Here is a 23,462-nt window from a genome sequence, read left to right on the forward strand (position 1 = left end):
ACCCAGGTGGGGGCCGGACCCCAACGAGCGCGCACGTACCCCGAGGCTCGTGTTCTGCCTGTTGTAGCCGGCGTAGTGCAGGACGCTCTCCGTGGCCATGGCCAGCCCCGTGTGCTGCGACAGCCCTGACACCCAGTTCTGGTGTTTGTTCAGGTACTCCTGTCACGGGACCTGCGTTACCCTGGAGGCGAGGCACGCTTCTGCGCGGCAGGTGGGCAGCCAGCCCAGCTTCCAAGCTGGTGCCGCCCCGCCCACACTCCCTGTTCAGCTGCCCTGAGCTCCTCCGCAGTCCCACTGCACGCCCCACCCTGGACTGGTACATCCGCCCCAGGTGCCCCCGTTGCACCAGAGCCGTGTGTGGGCTGAACACACCCTCTGGGCAAAGCTGGAGGGACAGCTGGAGGGAGTGCACCAAGGCTGCTTCCCGCTGACCTCAAAGACGCACCTGCAGGTGGGACTTAGTGACCGTGGGCGCCCACTTCATGGCCTCCTGAAGGATCATCCCGCAGCGTGCGGCAAAGTCCTTGACTATGCTCTGGCAGAGGGGGAGAGGGCAGGCAGCACTCAGTGCCCCAGGGCTGGCCCGTGGCCCTGCCCCGCCCCGCCCGTGCTCCGCGGCCCAGCCTACCTCCCGGGCCTCGCAGGTGTCCGGCACAGTGATGCGGTAGGGCGCGTCAGGGATGTCATAGTATGGCTGGTCCTTGTGAATGTCCTGGAAGCGCAGGGCCTGCCTCACACCGCGGCCGCGCGGCCCCTCCCTACCTGCCCCCTCCTGGCTGTGATGGGCGCCCCCGCCCCCCGCTGGGGGGCTGAGGCAGGCTCGTCGGGGCGGGCAGGGCACTCACGGCGCTCAGCGACAGGGACAGGGTCTGCAGGATGTCCAGCATGGTCTTCAGCACTGCCCCGCTCCAGAGCAAGTGGGGGAACCTGCACCCAGAAGCCCCCACTCAGAGCTGAGCTCCTGAGGCGACGCAACCCCGTCGTCCTGGACGCCACCGCCAAACCCCCGCTCCCCATGGGGTCCTCCCTGTTTCCACCCACGGCCCTCTACTCTCACACTGAAGATGGCTAGACAGGACCCTGGAACAACGGGGGCTGGGGACTCTGACTGCACACGCAGGAAGTCCGAGAGTAACTAACAGCCGCGCGTGTGTGGCGCCCCGGGGTACACAGAAGGAGCTGCCGGGAGCCGGGGCCGCGGGGTAGGCTGCAGGTGCGGAGGCCGGCTCAGACACGCCCTCCGGCCCCGCCTGGACGGCATCTGCTTCGGGGACCACGCAGGCCCATTCACTGTCTGAGGCCGTCACGAGGCCGTGGGGCAGGTCCGGGCCGCCCTCTACCCTCCCCTGGCAGTCATTCCCACAAGGCTCCCGGCACAGCAGCGACAGCGTTGGGTGCAGGGGGCTCAGGGCGGGCCCAGTCCTCCTGTGGGCCAGGGGGACACCTGGGACCTCTGGGGGCCTGCGGGCTAGAGGATGACGCGCAGCCCGGCAGGGAGAGGAGCTCACTTGTCCACCAGCCCAGACAGGTACTTATCGGCCACCCTGCGGATGCGCTTGTGGACATGGTTGAAGTTGACCAGCAGGAACTGCGCGTGGCGCTCCAGCTCCTCCTCGTTCTCCTTGGTCTTGGCCTGAGTTTGGAGGACACAGGCTGCAGGCCCCGCACGTGCGTTCCAGCGGGCATGCAGGCGCCCCCCCGAGGCTTACTTTCTCTGCCATCATGTTCAGGAAGGCTTCGAACACCTTGTCAGCAACAGCGATCACACACTGCATCATCCCTGTGACACAAGGGCATCAGTGGGGGGCCCACCCCCACCTGGACGCTCGCACCAGCCCCTCATGGGTACCTTACAGTCAGCACACGACCCACACAGCGACGGCAGCCTGCCTCTGCTCTCCCACTGACACTGGCAGACGCCGCCCAGACTGCGTGTCTTGTTCCTGCTGCCTCGCTTTCAGTCTCTCTACGCGATTCTCTCCCTGTCCTTAAGCTAGGTCTGCTTCACGAGGGCTTCAGTGACGGGCACGCTTGGACAGCACAGAGAAGTTCGAATGTGGTCCTGCTGGGACGGTGAGCCTCGGCTGTGCAGGCTGTGCCTGCGAGTCCTCACGTCTCAGACTCGTGTCCTGAGAGCTCCCCAGGAAAGGAGGACGCGGCCTTAAACCAGGCGTGGCCTGCGGGTCCTGCTGCTGGAGGAGTGTGGGAGCCGCTGGGTCTACTCGGGAGTGGCAGGCCTGCTATGGCATGCAGGGTGCCCCGGGGAGGGGCGGGTGTCCCACGGCGAGCTGTCTGCTCTTGGCTAAAGAGCCCCTCTAGCTGCTGCTCGTGGGACGTCTCTGCCCATCAGCTGCGGGGCACCCTTCCTACCTGGTCACTGACACAGGTGCCCAACCTCTCCCGGACCCCGTGGCTCTTTCCTGATCGCATGAAAGGAAGGAACAACTACAGTTGCTAATTTACAAACACTTGGTGGAAGAAATGGGATCCCTGGTGGCTCAGTTGGTTAAGAATCTGCCTGCAGTGCAGGAGACACAGGTTAGGTCCCTGAGTCGGGAAGATCCCCCAGAGAAGGAAATGGCAACCCACTCCAGTACTCTCGCCTGGAAAATCCCATGGACAGAGGAGCCTGGCAGGCTACAGTCCCTGGGGTCATAACTTAGTGACTTGTGACTAAACCATAACGACTTAGTGACTAAGTCACCCCCAGTGGAAAAAATAAAGTTAGCTGCTGCCCACACAGATACAAGCACAGGGACACATGCACACCTCCTCAAGTCCTGCAAGAAATACATCCTAATGTATTTTTTCTCCTTTTAAGCAAAACAAGAGAAACGTATCCACGTTTGGGTTCTGCACCCTGGCCTCGGTCCTCTCAGGAGCAGTGTCGAGAAGCAAGACCACTCCTCAACCACGAGCCGCCCAGGCCCATCCCCGCTCCCAGGGGCCCAGGCCGCGTGATGCACTCGTGTTTCCGATGCGGCATGCAGCAGCATGGAGCTGCCTTCTCCACGTACACAGGAAGAACACTCCTTTTATACCACTAAACCCCAACACACCTCAGAAGTCCGTGGTGCCAACTTACCAGATTTGTCTTTTTGGATAGCTTTGTCCTCAAAGTAGCAGAACATCACCTGGAAGCGGTCGGGGTCAGTGGAGCGCAGGACCCTGTGGGATGGCCCGGGTAAGCGCACAGCTCGGGCCCAGCAGCTGCAGCGCCACCCGGATGGGCAAGGCCGTGAGTGTGGCAGCCCCCTCCCGGGGCCTTGAGGGCCACGTGCAGGGCTGGTGGCCGCTCTGGTGACAGTTCAGTGGCCTGGCCCCAAGCAGAGGTGGCCGCAGCACCGGAGCCTGGGGCTGTTGGGGGCTCAGGAAGGAGGCATACACGGAAGAGCGGGAGCCCAGGCTGGTGTTTCTAATGACGCTGACATGCCAGGAGGAGCGGCACAGCCCCAAGTCTGGATGGTGCATGCGGGGCTCACTCGCGTACCTCATGTACTCCAGCCGGTAGACGGACAGCAGGTAGGTGGACATGGCGAAGTCTAGCTTGCCGATGAGGGCAGACACCTCAGGGGCTGGGTCCAGAAGGTTGACGATGGTGCTGCGCAGCTCGCTCAGCTCGGCCTGTGGGCGGCGCGGATGCGTGGGTGCAGGCGGCCCCACCCCCGAAACTGGCCCTGCGGCCACGGACATGCTGGACCAGCCCTCTCATCCCAGGGAGCTTCCCAAAACCCCGCCTGGAGCTCCGTGCTTGGCAGGGAGGCATCCTTACGGGCGTGACCGTGTCGTTCTTCATAGCCGAGTTGTACTGGAGGACGGACCGCAGGGGCTCTTTGCTGGGAAAGGTGAGCAGCGGGGACTTGGTGGCGATCTCACAGACTCCCTCGTACCACTCCTCCGGCCAGAGTCCTGCAAGACAGGGAGGGCTGCCACCTGGCTCGGGAGGTGCCCTGCCGGGGCCCACGCTGACAGCGGCTATAGCTGTGGGCCCCTTGCGTGAGCCCGTCCCAGGATGGGGACAGAAACAAGTCTGTTTCCTAAGTGGGGCAGGGTCCCCGAAGGCATGTGGTGTTCCCTGAACCCTAAACCACATCCCCACTGTGGAGGCAGCAGCCACACTGGCCGTCCTGTGTGCGCGCACATGCCCCGTCAGGACCCTGGGACTCACTCTGCACTGTCCCCTGGGGGATCCCCTACCTGAGCCCTCCACAGCAAACCCCATCAGCACCGAGTACAGCCAGAAGTCCCGGAAGAGCTTCTGCAGCCTCGGCTTCGGCTCCTTGATGGGCGGCAGCCGCCGGGTGAGCTGGCGAGCAGAGACAGAGAAGGGGGCTGTCTGCACACGGAACTGAGCCCTTATGGACGCAAGCCCGAGACCCACCCTCCAGGCCTCCTCTCAGAGGAGTGGTGGTTTGGCCCAGGAAGGGAAGGCCAGAGCAGCAGCCGCCGGCAGGCTCTCTGGAAACCCTTCCACACCCTCGAATGCAGGCGGGCTTTGTGCTGGGAGGGACTAGCCCTGCCTCACCGCAGGGAGGCAGGCGGCAGCAGCCCCAGGGCCTCAGCCAGCTGTTTCCAGGCGGGCAGCGCGCAGCCACTAGGCTATTTACAGGCGGGCAGCGTGCAACCACTAGGCTGTTTACAGGCAAGCAGCGTGCAGCCACTAGGCTGCAGGAGGGGTGCGGTGGGGTGGGGGCAGGGAGGCGTGAAGCAGTAACAGGTGACTCTCTCAAGACTGGAGTCCCTGCACCCCAAACCTGACAGTGTCCCGGTGTGTGTGTGTGTGTGCGCACATGCGTGTGTGGGGAGCAGGCTCAGGTATGGAAAATGGTGACAAGTGTACACAGACCCTGGCAGATGCATGGACCCTCCAGAGCCTCTGGTAGAGGTCAAACCCCCACACGGTGATAACTAACCCATTGCAAGCAGGGCTCCTCGGTCCAAACGTGTACTACGATCTATAAGCACCAAATACGTGCCAGGTGGTGGCCAGGGACAGGGTGATGCCCACTGCTGTCGGGGGATGGCAAGATGGGCCCCTTCACCCACCATGGGTAGGATGATAATCAATATGACACTTCTTGCAAAGTGAGTTCAAAATACGCGTCATAAACAGGATAGCCCGGGGGCTTCCTGGCGGTCCATGGTTACGACTGGACTCGCACTGCCAAGGGCCCAAGCTCAACCCCTGGTTGGGGATGGAGACCCTGCAGGCTGTGCAGCACAACCCAAACAAACGGAGCCCACAGACCAGACACAGAGGCGACCAGGCCTGCGGCCCCTTTGGGCGCCCTGGAGCCTCGGTGCGGCCCTGCTTTCCCACGACACAGTGGGGTGGGGCTGGGCGTCCTGCAGAGGCCAGGGACGGCACGCCGGCCTGGGCCAGGGTCTCCTCATGGCCTCCCTGGCCGAGAACTGAGGTCGGCATGCACGGTGTGGGGGCCCACGTCCAGGGTAGCGTCAATTTACCCCCGTGACACAACCCAGTCCCGGCCACAGGGTCCTGACGGCTCGTCCACACAGAGACGGATGGGCCTCCAGACGCGGAGTCACAGCTGGGCGGAGACCCGGCACACAGTGGGGCTCTGTGCTGACGAGGCTGGGGGGCGGTGTTCCATCTGTGACCTGTGTACTTTGGGCGACTGCAGCCCAGCGCCAAAGGTCACAGCGCAGCGCGCGGCCGACCTTGGCCGATTCTACCCCTGCAGAGCCACTTCGCACCAGCGGCGCAGAGGTGAGTAGGTTTCCAACCCTTCTGCAGGGTGAGAGGTGGGTGCCGGGCTTGTTTCTCTGTCTGGCAACACCTTCCAACAGTCTCTACCACTCTTTTCAGAAGGGGAATGTCTTCTGTCCACTTCGCCCGCCCGTGAGGAGGGTCTACACGAGCTTAAGGACTTGAACTGGGAACAGGGCTGCGGGTGGGCATCCTGGTTCTGGGGCATCGCAACTGGTTCAGAAAAAAGTGTCTATGTGTGTGTCACATGTGTGCACACACGTGCAGACAGACATGGTGAGCCTGAGAACATGGGGCTCGGGACACGTGGCTGGGGGTGGCGAGCCTGCAGACGATGGGCCTGAGGACACGGGGCTGGGGGTGGCAGGCCTGGGGACAGGGCCTGGGGCTGGCGAGCCTGTAGACGACGGGCCTGGGGACACGGGGCTGGGGGTGGCGGGCCTGGGGACAGGGCCTGGGGCTGGCGAGCCTGCAGACGACAGGCCTGGGGACACGGGGCTGGGGGTGGCGGGCCTGGGGACAGGGCCTGGGGCTGGCGAGCCTGTAGACGACGGGCCTGGGGACACGGGGCTTGGGGTGGCAGGCCTGGGGACAGGGCCTGGGGCTGGCGAGCCTGCAGACGACAGGCCTGGAGACGCAGGGCTGGGGGTGGCAGTCCACTTTTGCATGATTTACCTTTACAAAGCACTGCCTCTCTTCAAACACACTACCCTGGATTTAAACACAACCGAGCAATAATTCTGAAGTAGTTTACTTAATTCCTGCGATGCCGAATGGCATGACGACAGGCAGATGTACCTTCCAGGTCCCTAGCTTTTCTCCACAGTGAGGTCTCAGGAGACACACCCTGCCGCCTCTGACAAGGGCGCAGCAAGGGTTACGGGCTGTCGGTGTGGAGCCCACAGCAGGGCCCGCGACAGCCCCACATGTGCTGCCTGCGCATGCAGACTCGGTGCCGTCACCGCTGCCTCCCTGTCGGGGCTCACTTTCTCCTCCTGAACCCAGGCGCGCTCACGCTAGGGTGTTTAAGCCTTGTTTTTTAACTAGAGAATACTTTCAAGTGCAGCCTCAAAAGGAGACCTTTGGCAAACAGCTTCCTTTTTCTCCCTCTCACTTTTAAAGTGCCATCAGTACCCACATCCAGTTCTACCCAGAACCCCGGCCCGATCCCGCTGGCACCACGCACCTTAGACCTGTGTCCTGAGTGCGGGCGGGACAGGCTGGCGGGAGGGGAGGGGCTGGGAAAGACGACAGACGGGTCAAAGTTGGGAGCCACGCGCCTGTCCCTCTCCAAGCCGGGGTGCTCCGGGCGTGCGGCTGACTGCTCTCACAGGGGGAGGGCCGAGCCCTGGACATTGCGAAGGGGTGCCATGACCCTGGGTCTGATCGTGCCCCCAGCCCAGCGCAGGTGGGACCGGCACACTGACACCCAGCACGGAGCTCCCGGCCTGGCCCTGCGCATGGGCAAAGGCTCGGGTGGGACTCACTGAGCTCCAGGGGGCATCGTGCACTGAGCCCGTCCTCAGGCCCAACCAGCCCAGCTACACCTCACAGGAGCCTGTGGCGCTCTCCCGGCCTGGGTGGGAAACAGAGGTCCTGGTCCCCAGAGGCCCAGCCGATGGCCGCACACACACACACTGAACAAGACATGCACCCCCGGGGGACTGAAGGGACGCTGGGTGCTGTCCGATGGGACAGCAGGGCACACTCTGTCCCCGTCCCAGGACCCCGGCACGTCAAAGGCCATGCCCTCCCGGGAGGCAGTGCCCAACCAGGAAGGTGGGCACAGGGGGAGGGGAGGCAGGCAGATGGCCCCCGGGCACCCCACTCACGGGGAGGGAGCCCCTCAGGCCTTCGGTAGGTGCTTCTAACAGCGCCCCAACACCCTGACCCGGAGCGCTAAGGTGCTGTTGGTGGAGACCGGGCCCCCCCAGGGCAGCGGGCAGTGACTGGCAGATGTGAGAGCACACACACCTCACCCCCCGGGGCTGTGCGTGGCCCAGGCCCCCTGCACTGCAGACACGACCCAGATCACGCAGATTAGACCCCCACGGACTCCCAGCACAGGATGCAGCCCCCAGCCCCCTGCCAGCAGTGTCCTCGTGAGCCCTCCTCACTGCACATGGGCCCCCGGCCGACTGGCGGACACTGTCGTGCCTCCAGGGCCCTAGGTGTCGCTTGGAAAATTGACCCCAAATTTAGTACGTGAGTGAAAACGAAACTCCCTGGGTCCCTAGGTCCCACGGTTTTGCCCACCTTTCCACCAGGGGTTCTGAGCGGCGCCCACGGGTCCCCCAGGCAGGCTCACGAGGCCCCGCAGAACATCAGGTGTGTCTGTCTTTTACCAGATCCTAAAGCATATGGGGATGGGCGCCCGGGGCCCCACTGGGAGGGGTGTGTGTGTGTGTGTGTGTCCCCAGGCCGTCCTCACGCATCTGCTCTCCCCCAGCTCCAGCTCCTCCGGGATGTGGTGCCTGCTGCGCCCGCTCCTGCTGGCCCTCCTCCTGGCATCCGCGCACGGGACCCTCGGCCTGTGGGGGCGGCGTGATGATGGCGGGGGAGAGCCTGAGTCCGTGGAGCCCCAGTGGGGGCGACTGAAGGGCGGCAACGCGAGCAGAGCCCTGCCACCCGCCGCGGCCCATGAGGAGAACACCATCACCACCGAGTGGCCCGCGGACGGGGAGGATGAGGACGAGTACCTGGACCTGGACCAGGTCCTCGGGGAAGACGACGACTACAGCGACATTGTGGACGCAGCCCCCCCCACGCGCCCCGGAGCAGCCACTGGCAGTGTGCTCCCGCTCTTCCCCGGCAAGAGCCGTGTGCAGCGGCTCAACCTCCTCAACGCACAGTTCGCCTTCGACCTGTACCGGGCACTGGCGGTGCGGGCCGGCGCGGCCGACAACGTCTTCCTGGCGCCCGTGGGCGTGTCGGCGGCCATGGCCATGCTCTCCCTGGGCCTGGCAGGCGACACTCACCAGCAGGTGCACACGGCCCTGCGCTTCGCCGAGTTCGTCAACGCCAGCACCGCCTATGAGGTGGGCACCGTCCACAACCTCTTCCGGAAGCTGACCCACCGCCTCTTCCGCAGGGACTTCGGGTACACGCTGCGCTCCGTCAGCGACCTCTACGTGCAGAAGCAGCTCCCGGTCTTGGACGACTTCAAGGCCAAGGTCCGGGAGTACTACTTCGCTGAGGTCCGGGCAGCCGACTTCTCCGATCCAGGCTTCCTCGCCCACACAAACCGGCATGTGGCCCGGCTCACCAAGGGCCTCATACGAGACGCGCTGCAGGACGTGGAACCAGCAACGCAGATGCTGCTGCTCAACTGCCTCTACTTCAAAGGTAGGAGGCAGCACAGCCCTGGGGTGGACTCACAGGCAGGGCAGCAGGGCCCGCAGCCTCCACCTCCACTCCCCCGACAGAGTCAGGCACAGGGTGGCTCGCAGGGCCAGAGAAGGTCCTGGTGAGGAAGCCCGTGCTGTACGCCTCGCTGCAGCCGTGACGGCCGCTGCTGTCAAAGTCTCAGTCTCACGAACGCGGAACAGAACTGCTGCTCTGAGTAACAGGGTTGCTCAGCGTCCCCTCCAGCCCATGTTAGACCCGAGTTAGCGCCTTTCTCCGCATCAGGCCCACTTAGGTCTGTTTTCTTATTCTCTTTCGGGATGGACCAAAGACTGGAGACAGGCTGGGCTTGAGAAGCTCACGTTCACACCCCACTCCTTCCCGGACAGCTGGGGCGGGGAAATCAAGCCTGTATCTAGAGTTACGGCTCTGGGCCAGCAGCGAGGCACCCTCAAACCCCACACACATGCACGCAGGCTCCCAGGACCCCAGAGACGAGGCAGCGCAGGTCTGTAACACCCAGGCCCCGCTCACAATGCCCCATGGGCACCCCAGCCAGGAGGCCCCAGTGCCCTCCCCCACCCAGGGAGCTGGCAGGCAGACAGGAGCAGCAGTTCTCAAGTGTGGTCCCCACAGCAGCAGCATCAGTGCCACCTGGCTCCAGCCCAAACCAGACGTGCGGGTCAGACCGTGGGGTGGGCCTCGCAGCCTGTCTGAGCAGCCCCTATGGCGCTGTCACAGAGGCCCTGCTCCGCTGACCTCACAGGGTCCTGGGTGAACAAATTCCCGGTGGAGATGACGCACAACCACAACTTCCGGCTGAACGAGCGGGAGGTGGTCAAGGTCCCCACGATGCAGACCAAGGGCGCGTTCCTGGCGGCCAGCGACCAGGAGCTGGACTGCGACGTGCTGCGGCTGGAGTACGTGGGGGGCATCAGCATGCTTGTGGCCGTCCCACACAAGCTGTCCGGGATGAAGACCCTGGAGAGCCAGCTGACGCCCCAGGTGGTGGAGCGGTGGCAGAGGAGTATGACAAACAGGTGCCTCGGGGGCCGGAGGCGCCGGGCCGCGGTCGCTTTAGGGGAAGGGGTACTGTCCCCCAGGCCACTGTGAATTCAGCCCAGAGCTCCTGCTCGGCCAGAGGCGGTCAGCGCGCACTGGCAAGAAATGACACGGGGACAGGAGTGGTGCGGCTCTGCCGCACACCTGCCCTGACCCTGGGCCCGTCCGCCGCGCCCTGTCGGCTTTGGGTCCCTGTCAGGATAGGCTCTGTGGTCGGTCAGGGAAGGAGGGACGCATCCATCACCTCCCCATCTTCCCGGGGCCCATGTGAAGACATGAACCTGATCAGGGCCTCCCTGCAGGACCAGAGCACACAGCTGGAACCGAACTGGGGGAAAGGCAGGCCTGCCCAGGAGCCAGGCCGCGTCATGCCCTTCATGTTTCTTTTAAGGACCGTCCATACTGGGCTTCCTTCCTAATCTGACTGCCCACCACCTCTGCCCTGAACTGGTGACGGGGCCGGACCACCCTGCTGTCCCCTGCTCAGTCCATGTGGCACCAACCACCAGTCAGCGTCCCCTCAAACCCTCTGTGGGCCCCACCTGCATGATGCAGGCCGGCCGCCTGGCCTGCCCACAGCCCTGCTCCCGCCCCAGCAGGAGTAGCCTGTCGCTGCCTCTGGCAGGCCCTGCTCAGGCCCCGGGTCTTGCTCCCTCCTCCGGGATGGCCCAGTAGAGGACATGGTCTTGTCCCTCAGACGCTAACAGACTGCTAGGCACTGTGGCCTTGCACGTGGGGTCCTGGCGCCAAGGGGGCAGCGGGCGCCGTGCTGTGGAGCACGGAGGGCGGCAGGCTGGGTGATGAGGCAGGTGCTGTCCCTCGAGCACACCGAGCTGCACCTCAGCCCCTTTACCTGATGAAGTGACAGGTGCCTGGTGACACATGTCGTCAAATGTCTCTGAGCCCTGAGCCAGTAAGAGCTCTGCCAGCAGGACAGGGACTCACAGGGCCAAGGACCCCAGCACAGAGCAGCAAGTGCTTCTGAGTAACGGGGTGACGGGGGCGGCCTCTCCATCCTCCCCGGGCAGGGCCCAACGTGCAGTGCATGGGCTGTGGGCTGGCATGGCTACGACGTCTCAGGGAACGGGGCTCCTCTGAGACACCCCGTGGGTAGAAAAGCGCTCTCTTCCCGACCAGGACGCGGGAGGTGCTCCTGCCCAAGTTCAAGCTGGAGAAGAACTACAACCTGGTGGAGGCTCTGCGGGCCCTGGGGGTCACAGCGCTCTTCGACAAGCACAGCAACACCACGGGGATCACAGACCAGAGGATTGTCATCGACCTGGTAATGCCTGCCCTTGCCCATCCTGTCTGGGCAGGGACCCCAGAGACCCCGCCCCGCCTGTGGACCCCAGGCCTGCTCATCGAGCACCCTGGGGAATCCCAAGTGGCCCCGGTACGCACCACAAAGCTGACCCCATTCACCCCCTTACACGGCACGACCCCAGCTTAGCTGACAGGTGGGCACCAAGTCCCGAGGGCTGTCCGGACCCACTGAGCCCCAGCCTTCCCCGTCACCCCGCCCCTTCCTGGGAGGACACGAGGCTCTGCACCCCCACCCCGAGGGTGACCACTGCCCCCTGACAGCGTCCCTTGTGCCTGACGCAGTTCAAGCACCAAGGTACCATCACGGTGAACGAGGAGGGCACACAGGCCGCAGCCGTGACCGCCGTGGGGTTCATGCCGCTGTCCACCCAGGTCCGCTTCAGCGTCAACCGGCCCTTCCTGTTCCTCGTCTACGAGCACCGCACCAGCTGCCTGCTCTTCCTGGGCCGGGTTGCCAACCCCACCAGGTCTTAGTGGTGAGGCCTGGGCGTCTCGAGGGCTTTGGGGCGTCCGCAATTCCATCTCCCTTCTGACAACCACCACAAGGTGCTGGCGCCGGGACCCTGTGGCCCGGCCCCCTTTCTGGGGGACACGGATGAGGAGGCGGCGCTTGCACCATCAGGCCTGTAGGACGGCTGTTGCTGAAGGGTGCTGGCGCAGACACATGGCCCCCTCCTCACAGCTCACCCCCTGGTCCAGAAGCACCCCTGTTATCCAAAGCTGCCCCCCAACATGGAGCACAAGCGGTCCCCAAGATGCTGACAGCCAGCCCCTCCTTGAGCGAAGCCCAGCCCATTGACAGGGGCGCGGCCGCTCAGAGCACAGTGTGGACCACAGCCACGCCTCCCACCCAGGGGTTAATAAACATGCCACTTTCACCAGGTGTACTCTCCGTTTATAAGCACGAATAACTAACAGCAGCCAAGGTCACACTGACTGACGCCCCAGAGTCCTGGAGGCTGAGTGATCTGAGGGCCCCGCAGTGACCCAAGGCAGGGCTCACCCTCGGCTTGTACACGGCAGAGCAGATGGGACCGGGGGCCGGCATGGACAGCGCGGCCTGAGACCCACTCCTGCCTCTGGCACTCTGAAGCAAGCTCTGTGCCTCAGGCTCCCCGCCTGTGAAATGGGGGTGACATAGCCCCGCCTTGCAGGACTGCGGTGAGGATGAAGTGGGTCACGGCCTGAATGGGTTCAGGTGAGTCCTGGGGCAACCACCCAGCCTGGGGGTACTAACGGGGGCCTCACTGGGCCCCTCGCCCTCCTCCGGCTAAGATGAAGTACAGACTCCTGTGGATAGACACCACTCCCATGAGAGAATGGGCACAGCTTTCAAAGGGGCCCGTGAGCTGAAAGCATTAGTCCACAGCCTCATGTTATGACACTGGGAGAATAAGTAACCTGCCCAAGGCCCCAGAACTGCAAGGGATGGCTGGCTGGGCAGTCTACGTGGACGTTTTCCACGACCTGTCACGTGGCTGCGGCTCCAGCTACAGGTTCCAGCTACGGTACGTGGGACATTCTGAGGAGCGTTCACAGAGTTGCAGGACACAGCCCACGACCCTCAGGCAGGAAGGCGCCTCGGAGGCCAGGGGACCTGGCTCCCCGACCCCGGGCTCCAAGGTCACCCAGGAGGGAGCGGCTGCCTTAGGGCAGGAACCCCCACTTCCCACCCAGACCTAGTGGCTCATGCCCTCGACAGAGTAACTCAGGTCGGTGCGCCACCGAAAGAGCCGAAGCTGGAAAGAGTGTAGAACGTCAGAGCAAATAAACATCGAAGGAAATCAGTGTCTCCCTGCACATCCGGGTTGACCCGGGAGCAGAGGCCAGAACCACGCTGTCCAGGCTCCGTGTTGAGCAACAGAATCAATATTTGTCACCCGCCCCCAACATAAGCATTAACTTGCTGACTCCACAGCGCACACTCCGTTCACGTGACAGTCACAGCAGCAGAGCAGACGGTTTCAGGTGAGTGAGCACTGGCCTGCCACTGCTAACAAGTCTGCCCGCCCTGACCACCAGCCCCCTGGATGGCCACCCCGCCTTTCTGAGCAGCTCTGCTGGCAGAGTGAGCGGGGGGCTGGGACACCCACTAGGACCCCACATGCAAGGCCAGGACTCCAACCCCTGCCCCGGTGACCCTAAACCTGTGTGCTAAGTCAGTCACTCAGTCGTGTCCACCTCTCTGCGGCTCCAAGGACTGCAGCCCACCAGGCTCCTCTGTCCATGGGATTCTCCAGGCAAGAAGACTGGAGTGGGCTGCCATGCCCTCCTCCAGGGGATCTTCCCAACCCAGGGATCGAACCTGGGCCAGAGGCAGCACGCTCCGTCTACAGAGCCTGTGACATCTCACTAACAGAGTTGAGAATTAATATACGCCAGTCAGCTGTGGGCTCCTGTCCGCCTCGGCCAGCAAACAACGCAGCCCTAGCGGCCCCCATACTCAGATGACAAACGCCCCCAGAGCAGGTCCCGAGACCCCTTTCCCAAGACACGGATGGGCTTTCCACCTGCCTGCCTGGCCTCCACTTCCAGGGTTGCCCTGCAGCTGGTGGCCAGCCCCTCTGGAGCCCCAGCTGTGAGGACACACACATACGTGCTCGAGATTCAAGTGACGAGAGAGCTGGAGGCAGAAGCAGGGACTCCACCTCAGGGCGCGCTGAGGGGGAGCTCGGGAATCAGCCGTGTAAACAGAGCCGGATGTGGGCCCGGCTCAGGACTGATGGCTGGAACACTGGCTGGGAACTGCCTGGCATAAGGGTCACTTGGGAAGAAGTGGGGCAGCCCAAGACAGGACAAGCAGACAAGGGCCCTCATCACAGCAGCATGTGGCAGGGACAGGCTCGCGCTCCTGGGCAGGGTCCCGAGGGCCCAGGCCCACTGCAGAGGGGAGCAGGTGGATGGGGCAGGTAGAGGCGGCGTGGGCCCAGCCGCCGCAGGTGCACCAGGGCAGGCAGGACACAGGGAGGGCCCGATCAGAACCCCACACCCGGGGACACGCCATCGGGTCCGCTCAGCTGGTCAGGGGGCACAGAGGAAGCAAGCCAGGCCGTGTGGCCACGGTGGGCACGCACCCTGGGCAGCACCTGTGAGAGCACCACAGCCAAGCTAGAGACACGGATGGGCAGGCACTCACCACTGCGATCACGGGGATGAGCACGCCCAGGTTCCCCGCACTGCTGGAGGCCTGTGGGGGACAGAGCCGGGTCACTGACCAGCACCCCTTGTTTCATTAAACAGAAAGATAGACAAGCCCACACAGCATCGTGAGAAATGAAACTCCTTCTTCTTAACAAAATGATGAAAAACAAACACGTATAGGGAGACAAGGAAAGATGCTTGACCTTACAATCAAAAGAGAACACAATCAACGTCACACACAGGATGGGACATGTAAACCATGGCAACTCTGCACAAACACCTCGCACCGTTACAGATGCGACGCCTGAAAACCACTCAGTTCCCCTGGAAAGTGCCCACCTCAGACGCCGCCCCCCAGAGGACGCGTGGCCACCTGACATCCATTTTGTTCCCACCACCTCTCCATCCCACTCAGCCTGGAGGGTGCCCCCAACCAAGCCCCAGGAAAGAGCCAGCCCCGACTCCCAAAGGGGCCTGGTGTGGCGCCTACCTTAAGGGCGGGCCCCTTCTCGCTGGCCCGCTCGCTGGCCCGCTTGCCCTCCAGCCCCAGCTGCACGAACAGCTCCAGCAGGTTCATGAGCAGCTCGTCCACCAGGTGCTCGTCCTGGATGTTGGCCGCGATGTTGGCCAGGGCGTTGATCACTGCCAGTGAGCAGTGCCTGCAGGAGCGAAGGGACAGACGGACAGTGGGAGGAGGTGAGCGAGCGCAGCCAGGCCAGCCCTGGGGTCCAGGGGCCGGGATCCCGAGCAGGCGGCCGCAAGCCCGCGGACGAGCAGCCCCAGAGCCAAGGGCTGTCGTGGGGACCATGCGGTGCCACACACACATGCGGCTGGTGAGCGAGCTGAGGTCATGGCCACCCAGCCGCCCGCTCCCTGGGGGGGCAGGAGGGGCAAGGAGGCTCTTCGCCCTGCCCTCCGCCCTCCCTGGGCCTGGCCAAACCGAAGGAGGTCCTGAAAACACAGGAGGAGCGTCTGTCCTCGGGTGTTGCACACCCGAGGCTGTAGTGCCCATGCTCAGGACCCCCGAGGACGGCATGGGAACCCTCGCTGGTGTGCCGCCCTGACCACAGAGACGGAAGAGACCTGCCTGATGTGCAGGCTTGGGCTGGGCAGACTGCAGGGCCAGTGCCCAACGGGCAGGCTGATGACAGGCAGGCCATGCAGGGCACCGTGCCCACCGGGCGTCGAGCAGGCTGGGTGTGAGCAAGGAGGTGCTTGCTAAGGGCGGCGGGGTGCAGGCCATCCCCTCTGGGACGAGTGGATCTCCAGCATATTGTGCTTTTGTGAGAAGCAGCGTTAATTTACAGGACAAGACCCCAAGAGGCCCACTCTCTAAGGATGGAGAGTGACACTGAGGTGGGAAGGCTCACCTGTAGCCGTGGTCCTTGCAGTCCTTGGTGGCTGAGTACACGACCGAACTGGCCTTCACACTGATCTGCTGGAAGAGGTTCCACACCTCCTGGTAAATATATTGCTGGAAGAGAGAGAGGGACCTGTGACCACATCTCGCCAGGAGCGCCCTCCACGGACACCCAGAAGGAACGCGCTGTGGGCCAGAGCCGTGGGGCCTGCAACTGTGCCAGGGCCGCCCCCTGCAGCTTTACGCAAACTTCCATGCACACAGCTTCCACGTCTAGTCCAGTCTAGTCACATCAGTAGGAACTCAGTTCAAGCCGCTTTACCTGGCCATCTAGGAACCACTACACTGAGCTCCCTTACTTGGGAGCTCAGCACCCGGTGTTAAGGAAGCTGGGAGCATGGGACCCCGGGAGAGCAAGTATGGTCTGTACTCTCACGCTCCTGCAAGTCAGTGGAGCTTCCCGCAGTGGGCCCGCAGCTCCCTTACGTTTCCGGTGATGACCAGGCAGCCCAGCTGGTCGATGATGAGCACGTCAAGCGGGGAGGGGGGCTGGCAGAATTTCTGCTGCAGGATCTGCAGAATGGGCTCCATGACCTTTGGGGTGTCCCTCAGGGCCACCGCGATGTGTCCCAAGGCTCGGATGGTGTGGTCGGGAATCAGGTGCGCATCCCTATGGAGGGAAGGACACATGACCTGGGAATGGTGCTCCAGCACAAGGTGGGAGATGAAGCCAGGCGCCTGGACCCCAGGGTCCTCAGCCTCTCAGAGGAAGCGTACATCTGACAGCGACTGCCTGGGACCCATCAGCACCGGCACCAGGCAGGAAGATAGTGCTGTCTAGCCCAAACAGCGTCCAGGGACACTCCAAGGAGGGCTTCAGCGGACACGGTGGGACAGACCCAACACCCGACTCCATGCTGGACTAGAAAGCAGCAGAGGAGCACGAACACCAGCCAGCCCGAGCCCCAGGGGACTGCGTGCCCCACTCCACAACCCCATCCCCCAGGGACGGGGCGTACTTATCGCTCTCCTGGGAGATGTACAGCCGGTTGGAGAGGCTGGCCAGGAAGGCCTCCACGATCACTGGGTCCACAGTCAGGCCCGCCTTCAGGCACCTGAGCAGCGTGAGGCGGCACAAGAATCAGGCGAGTGCTTGTGTCTGGTTTGGGTTCAGTTTTCCTTCTCGGTTTATACGGTTTAAACAACTGCCCTGAATGCAACTCCCCCAGAAATCTGGATGAACGTCGAGACACAATGAATTCAAACAACGGCTTCATGTCGCACCACCTGATAAATGTCTCAGTCAGAAATAATGACTTCACTGTTTTGCCCGGAACTGCTTCCTTCAGAATGCCACACTCATCCCAACTCCAATCAGACTCCCTGAGGACTTCCTGGGTCCAGTGGTTAGGAACCCGCCTGTCAGTGCAGGGGCCACAGGTTCGCTCCCTGGTCCGGGAAGACCCCACAGGCCGCAGGGCAAGCAAGCCTGTGAACCACAGCTACTGAAGCTGTGCTTGCAGGGAGAGAGGCCACCGCGGCGGGGAGCCCGCTCGCTGCCACCAGAGAGAGCGCAGCGGCAGAGCACCAGCACAGGCAAAGACAGACAATAAATAAACGAAGGTGGAAAAACAAGGCTCCCTGCTCCTTAACGAAAGTCACAGTGAGCAGCTGGCTGAGAGCACGTGACAGCTACGTGTTGGGCTTTGAACCTCATGGAGGGACGCTGTGTTCCAGAGGGGACTCTCGCAGCCCCCAGGAGTGTGGGGCCTTCAGGCATCTCTCGCTCCCCATGTCTGGGTCCTGGGACACGGGGTCTGAGGTGAGCCTGACAGAGTGGCCAGGCTCTCCACTGCCCACCTGCAAACATTGTCGATGGCAATGTCCCGAAGCTGCTCGTACATGGACGGCTGGTTCTTCTTCCCCGACGACACGTTCAGGGTTGACTCAGCATGCTCGTTGGTTACACTGATTTTTATGTCATTGCCGGCAACTGAAATTGAAAATTCAAATGTGTGTCTCGTTGAGCCTATCACTTTCCATGCTTTTGTCTGAAACTCAAAGCTAAAATTATACGTGGATCGTTTTTAATCATAAAGGCAATCACTCTAAAAAGATTTCTCCTAGCATTTCAGAACCCAGTGTGTCAGACAACAGAAAGGATGATGAGAATGTTTACAATGATGGACACTTAGGTTACAAGGTGATGAATATGTAAAACTGTCACATCTTAAGTAAGGAATGAAACAGGGCCATGTGCCCTCTCCCGGCCAGGGATCACAGGCAGAAAGCCGGGAAGGTGGGGAGGATGAGAGCAAGGCCCTCAGAGTCTCTCTGACTGAAGGGAGAGGAAGACACACCCATCGAGCAGGTTGGCAGATGTGGTCTGGACCCACATTCTCAGGGCATTCACGCTGCAGGCTGCCTGGAGAGCAGGTGCCAGAGAGAGAAGACCTGGGAGGGCGGGGCCTGGAGGGAAGTGTCTGGGAGGGAGGAGCCTGGGGGAGGAGCCCTGGAGGGCGGGGCCTGGAAGGAAGTGTCTGGGAGGGCGGGGCCTGCAGGGAGATGTCTGGGAGGGAGGGGCCTGCAGGGAGATGTCCGCGAGGGCGAGGCCAGGGGGAGATGTGCGGGAGGGCGAGGCCTGGGGGAGATGTCCGGGAGGGCGAGGCCTGGGGTAGATGTCCGGGAGGGCGGGGCCTGGGGGAGATGTCCGGGAGGGCGGGGCCTGGAGGGAGGCTTCTGGGAGGGCGGGGCGGTCAGGGAGGCTGGGCAGCCCCCCCACCCAGGTGGGGCCCTTACCTGTGTGGTACTGGCTGTGGCACTTGTACAGCTTCACCAGCACGGGGGACGGGACCACCAGGAAGTCCCGCAGGGAGGGGGTCACCGAGTGCACCACCACAGGGAACCGCTCGCACAGGCGGCCCAGGCCCTGCAATGCACAGGGGCCGTCAGGGGCCACCGGGAGGCGCTGCCGCCTTGGACGCCGCTGTGACCGCAGTCGTCCCGTGTGCACGTGCCGCCGGGCATAATGACAGGACAGGGTGGGGGGGACTCCACCCACAGGGGACAGTCACTGGTAACCCGCCCTGCAACGCACACGGGCCGTCAGGGGCCACCGGGAGGCGCTGCCGCCTCGGACAACGCTGTGACCGGAGTCGTCCCGTGTGCACGTGCCGCCGCACATAATGACGGGACTCCACTCACAGGTGACAGTCACTGGTAACCCGCCCTTCACCTCCAGAAGCTACTTAGGGGAGACGGGGCTCGCTGGGAACGCTACTTCTACACAGGCAGGTGGGAGTCACGGGGGCTGGGACGGGTCAGAGCCTCGACGGGGCAGGCTCACGTCTGCCACCTTGGAAATGCCCAGCACAAGCTGGGGAGCCTCCGCAACGTGGGACCCGGCTGCGCCTGGACCCCGCTCACAGAAAGCCCGCTAGCCTTCAGCAGCGGCCTCCCAGCAGTGACCCTGGCAGCGGCAGGCTAAAGTTTCCACAGCAGCTCAGACCCGGTTGCTGGTGCCGGCCTCGGCCTGGACACCGTGAGAAGGCCTTGCGGATGGGAGTCCACCCCTCCCCGGGGCCAGCGACGGACCTGCAGACAGCAGATGAGCAACGGCAGGTGTGCGATGATGACCTTGCTGGACGTCTTGGACTGCAGCTTCTCGGCCAGCTTGACGCACAGATTCTCTGCACCTGAGTTCAGAACACAGGCGAGTGCAGACCTGACTCAGCACATGCCGCCGGCCACAGGCGCCTTCACCGAGCGCCGCACCCAGGCCGTGACAGAACCCGAACCCAGGGCTCTGTGCGGCTCCACCTCAGGGTCTGCGCAGCTCCCTGCTCCTGTCCTGCCTCCGGCATCCCGTGTGCTCACGACGCCCCACTCAGGCCCTGCCACGCCTCCTGGGCCAGGCCCCACCCTCCTGGGGTAGACTCCGCCCCCTCCATCCCCGCGGAGGGGAGGCGGCAGCGGGGAACCCACCCTGTTCGTCCTTCACTGCCCAGACCATGAGATCCACGCAGGCGGCACTGGCCTGGCAGCGCAGCTTGAGGGGGCTCAGCTCGCTGTGGGCCCGGTCGGCGTCGTGCAGGATCTTCTGGAGCTCCCCCTGGCTGCTGTTGAACTGCTCCAGCACGAAGTCGTGCACCTCCTTCACAAAGGAGGTGGGCAGGTCTGCGGGCAGAGGGCGCACACACTCAGGCCCGCCCCTCAGACAGACCCCTGGGAGAGGGCGCTGCTGCAGGCCCCGTGCTTCTAGGGAGGCCCACCCGGCGAGCCTGGATGGGCATGCACGCCCGCCCTGCACACACACCACCCGACACTCAGGAAACAAGAGAGAACCATGCTGTGTCCCAAGCTGTCGACACTGAACACGCGAGACACAAAGGGGCATGCCATCTCCAGAACCGCCTCATTAACACGAAGTACTCCAGTGATCTGTTAACTTGTATGCAGAGGACATCACGACAAACACTGGCTGGAGGAAGCACAAGCTGGAATCGAGATTGCCGGGAGAAATGCCAATAACCTCGGATACACAGATGACACCACCCTTATGGCAGAAAATGAAGAACTAAAGAGCCTCTTGGTGAAAGTGAAAGAGGAGAGTGAAAAAGTTGGCTTAAAGTGCAACATCCAAAAGACTAAGATCACAGCATCTGGTCCCATCACTTCATGGCAAATAGATGGGGAAACTGGCTGACTTTATTTTTCTGGGCTCCAAAATCACTGCAGATGGTGACTGCAGCCATGAAATTAAAAGACACTTACTCCTTGGAAGGAAAGTTATGACCAACCTAGACAGCATATTGAAAAGCAGAGACATTACTTTGCCAACAAAGGTCCATCTAGTCAAGGCTATGGTTTTTCCAGTGGTCATGTATGGATGTGAGAGTTGGACTGTGAAGAAAGCTGAGCACCAAAGAATTGATGCTTTTGAACTGTGGTGTTGGAGAAGACTCTTGAGAGTCCCTTGGACCGCAAGGAGATCCAACCAGTCCATTCTAAAGGGGATCAGTCCTGGGTGTTCACTGGAAGGACTGATGTTGAAGCAGAAACTCCAGTACTTTGGCCACCTCATGCAAAGAGTTGACTCATTGGAAAAGATCCTGATGCTGGGAAAGATTGAGGGCAGGAGGAGAAGGGGACGACAGAGGATGAGATGGTTGGACGGCATCACCGACTCAATGGACATGGGTTTGGGTGAACTCCGGGAGTTGGTGATGGACAGGGAGGCCTGGCGTGCTGCGGTTCATGGGGTCGCAAAGAGTTGGACATGACTGAGTGACTGAACTGAACTGAACTCCAGTGATCCTTCCTGAAAAGGGGTCGTTCATCACATGTGGGAACCTGGACACGGCTGAGGAAGGGCCCTGCACAACAGGCACCTGCAGCCTGCAGGCTGGCCCAGTGCGTCCTTGGGGCCTGGACAGCAAGGAGGCCCCAGAGGTAGCACAGGCACTCACAGACCGGCCACGGTGGTCGGCAGCAGCCTGGCTGGGGAGGCCGCAGCTCTGGGTCAGCCCAGCTGCCTGTGCCCGTTGCCCTCCACAGCCCAACCCTTGCTGCGGCCCCGAGAAGGCTCGCTCCCAGGATCGCTGGGGGTCAGAAGGGGAAATGGCTAAGGAGAGCAGAGACGCCCAATGGACACCAGGTGGTCGTCAAGACTGTTATCACGAAGCACATTCAGTACCGAGAAGAGTCGAGGAGACCGTGTTTCAAGTGCACAAAGGAGCCTGGAGGGGACGGCGAGGCCACGCTCACAGCGGCCACCCCGGGACGGGTCGCGGTGACACGGCCCTCACCTCTCATGTAGTACAGGGTGTCCCGCAGCATCCTGAACACGGCCACATACAGGGGGTCGCTGAAGGTGCTGTAGTAGAGGTCGGCGCTGGGGTTGGCCTGCAGGCAGGGGCATATGTGTGACCCATACAGCCTGTTGCTGGGGTCACCTTCTGCTCCCTCCTTCACTGACGCCGCCCAGAGATGAAAAAGTGGACTGACCCAATGTTGCCAGGGTTCTGGGCGGTGACACTTCCTGACTGTGTAAGTGGCTGTGGGCCATGGTCCTGCACAGGCTAAGGATGGGAGGCGGCCGGGCACACGCCACACGCTCACAGGTGAGGCAGTTGGGCACACATCATGCACTCACAGGCGAGGCCTGCAGTGTCTGTACCTATGAGGGCTGTGCCCCAGCATGGGCAGCGGCCCAGCAGGTACCTGGGGCAAGGACCACACAGAGTCGAGTCGAGCCCAGGTCAGAATTCAGCTCCCACACCAACTGTCAATCCCTCCGAGCCTGTCTTGCACCTATGCAACCACTGCTCAGTGGTCAGGACAGGGCACTGCCAGGGGACCTGGGCAGGAGGCCCTCAGAGGATGTACCTCGATCACACCCGTGACCACTGCGTCCAGAGACTTGAGAACAGGCTCCTCCACGATCTTCTTCACCTGTGAGGGAAATGAGGCGCCTGGTGAGCCCCCAGCAGACACAGTGGGAGATGGAGGGGCAGAGCCTGCTGACGACGAAACTGTCACCACCTCCCGCTGAAAAACGGGGCGGAACGAGATGCCAGCAGCACACGCATCACTGGCACCCACGCCCCCTCCCCCAACAAGCGCCCCAAACCCTGCCAACACCTGGCGCCTCTCCTACCCTGCACGGGGCAGATAACAAACAGAAAAGGAGACGGCTCCCTCAGAACCGGGGACACGAGGCTTCCACATCCAAAGGAGAAAGCGCCCAGGCTCCAGGCCAGACTGACCTTCCGCCTAAAGCCCCCTCTCGTGTGGGGGCTCGTGGCCGTCACCCCACATGGCTGCTGTGGGGGCGAGATGGGAAGGCACTACACGGAGCCTGAGGACGTGTGCCTCCTCTCTTTAATCGGAGACCCGGCGAGCCGTGCTGGGGCCTGCCACAGCCCCCCGGTGTCTGTCCATGGGCTGCCCGCCCCTTGCTCCACTCACCAGGTTTAACAGCTCCCAGAGCATCTCGAGGGGAATGCTGAACTCCTTGTAGGTGACACCGTTGAAGAGAGGAGAGACGGAGAAGCTGGAGCTGACGGCGGAGAAGTAGTAGTCGGATTCCTGGGCGCTCCCGTCGGGTGAGTAAGAGGCTGACGGGGCAGAAGCAGACAGTGAGTCTCAGAGCACGCGACCCGGACGCGCTCGCAACACCCACCAAAGGCATCGGCTGCGCTTATGCTGACACTCCAATTCCATCTTTCCCTTAAGAAACAGAGGCTGATACGCTCCAACAATCTCACTCCTGGGCATACATCCGAATTACGAATTGAAAAGATGCACGCGCCGTGTCCACAAGCACTGTTCGCAACAGCCAGGACCCGGAGCAAGCTGAGTGTCTGCAACGGATAAAGAAAGATGCGGTGCAAACGCGTCGTGGAGTACCACTCAGCCACGCAAAGGAAGAAATGACGCCGCTGGCAGCGACAAGCATGGGCCTAGCGATTCTCAGAGTAAGTGAGGCAAACCAGAGAT

The 23,462-nt window shown here is 62.5% G+C and overlaps 2 protein-coding genes across 4 annotated transcripts in view; one reads left to right on the forward strand and one right to left on the reverse strand.

Moving 5' to 3' along the window:
- PI4KA (phosphatidylinositol 4-kinase alpha) overlaps positions 1-23,462 on the reverse strand; it is a 58,146-nt gene that overhangs the window by 16,816 nt on the left and 17,868 nt on the right. For all 3 annotated transcript variants that reach the window (XM_088828383.1, XM_088828382.1, XM_088828384.1), the window contains 22 exons: positions 22,932-23,080; positions 22,350-22,415; positions 21,770-21,866; positions 19,947-20,138; positions 19,557-19,657; positions 18,762-18,891; positions 17,823-17,955; positions 16,982-17,077; positions 16,449-16,632; positions 15,973-16,076; positions 15,093-15,261; positions 14,598-14,648; positions 4,198-4,306; positions 3,773-3,909; positions 3,491-3,624; positions 3,086-3,168; positions 1,710-1,780; positions 1,509-1,633; positions 846-927; positions 629-712; positions 446-535; positions 40-159 (listed from right to left, as the gene is read on the reverse strand). In XM_088828383.1, the coding sequence (XP_088684509.1) occupies positions 40-159; positions 446-535; positions 629-712; positions 846-927; positions 1,509-1,633; positions 1,710-1,780; positions 3,086-3,168; positions 3,491-3,624; positions 3,773-3,909; positions 4,198-4,306; positions 14,598-14,648; positions 15,093-15,261; positions 15,973-16,076; positions 16,449-16,632; positions 16,982-17,077; positions 17,823-17,955; positions 18,762-18,891; positions 19,557-19,657; positions 19,947-20,138; positions 21,770-21,866; positions 22,350-22,415; positions 22,932-23,080 (2,507 nt within the window). The remainder of the gene's footprint in view (positions 1-39; positions 160-445; positions 536-628; positions 713-845; positions 928-1,508; positions 1,634-1,709; positions 1,781-3,085; positions 3,169-3,490; positions 3,625-3,772; positions 3,910-4,197; positions 4,307-14,597; positions 14,649-15,092; positions 15,262-15,972; positions 16,077-16,448; positions 16,633-16,981; positions 17,078-17,822; positions 17,956-18,761; positions 18,892-19,556; positions 19,658-19,946; positions 20,139-21,769; positions 21,867-22,349; positions 22,416-22,931; positions 23,081-23,462) is intronic.
- SERPIND1 (serpin family D member 1) lies at positions 8,197-11,935 on the forward strand. Its single transcript, XM_055404988.2, has 4 exons — positions 8,197-9,076; positions 9,843-10,116; positions 11,276-11,420; positions 11,744-11,935. Exons 1-4 carry the CDS (start codon positions 8,197-8,199, stop codon positions 11,933-11,935), a joined length of 1,491 nt encoding a protein of 496 aa, XP_055260963.2.

This window comes from Moschus berezovskii, chromosome 19, assembly GCF_049115385.1.
Source record: "Moschus berezovskii isolate FMDL1 chromosome 19, NW_MosBer_1.0, whole genome shotgun sequence".
Classification (NCBI taxonomy): domain Eukaryota; kingdom Metazoa; phylum Chordata; class Mammalia; order Artiodactyla; family Moschidae; genus Moschus; species Moschus berezovskii.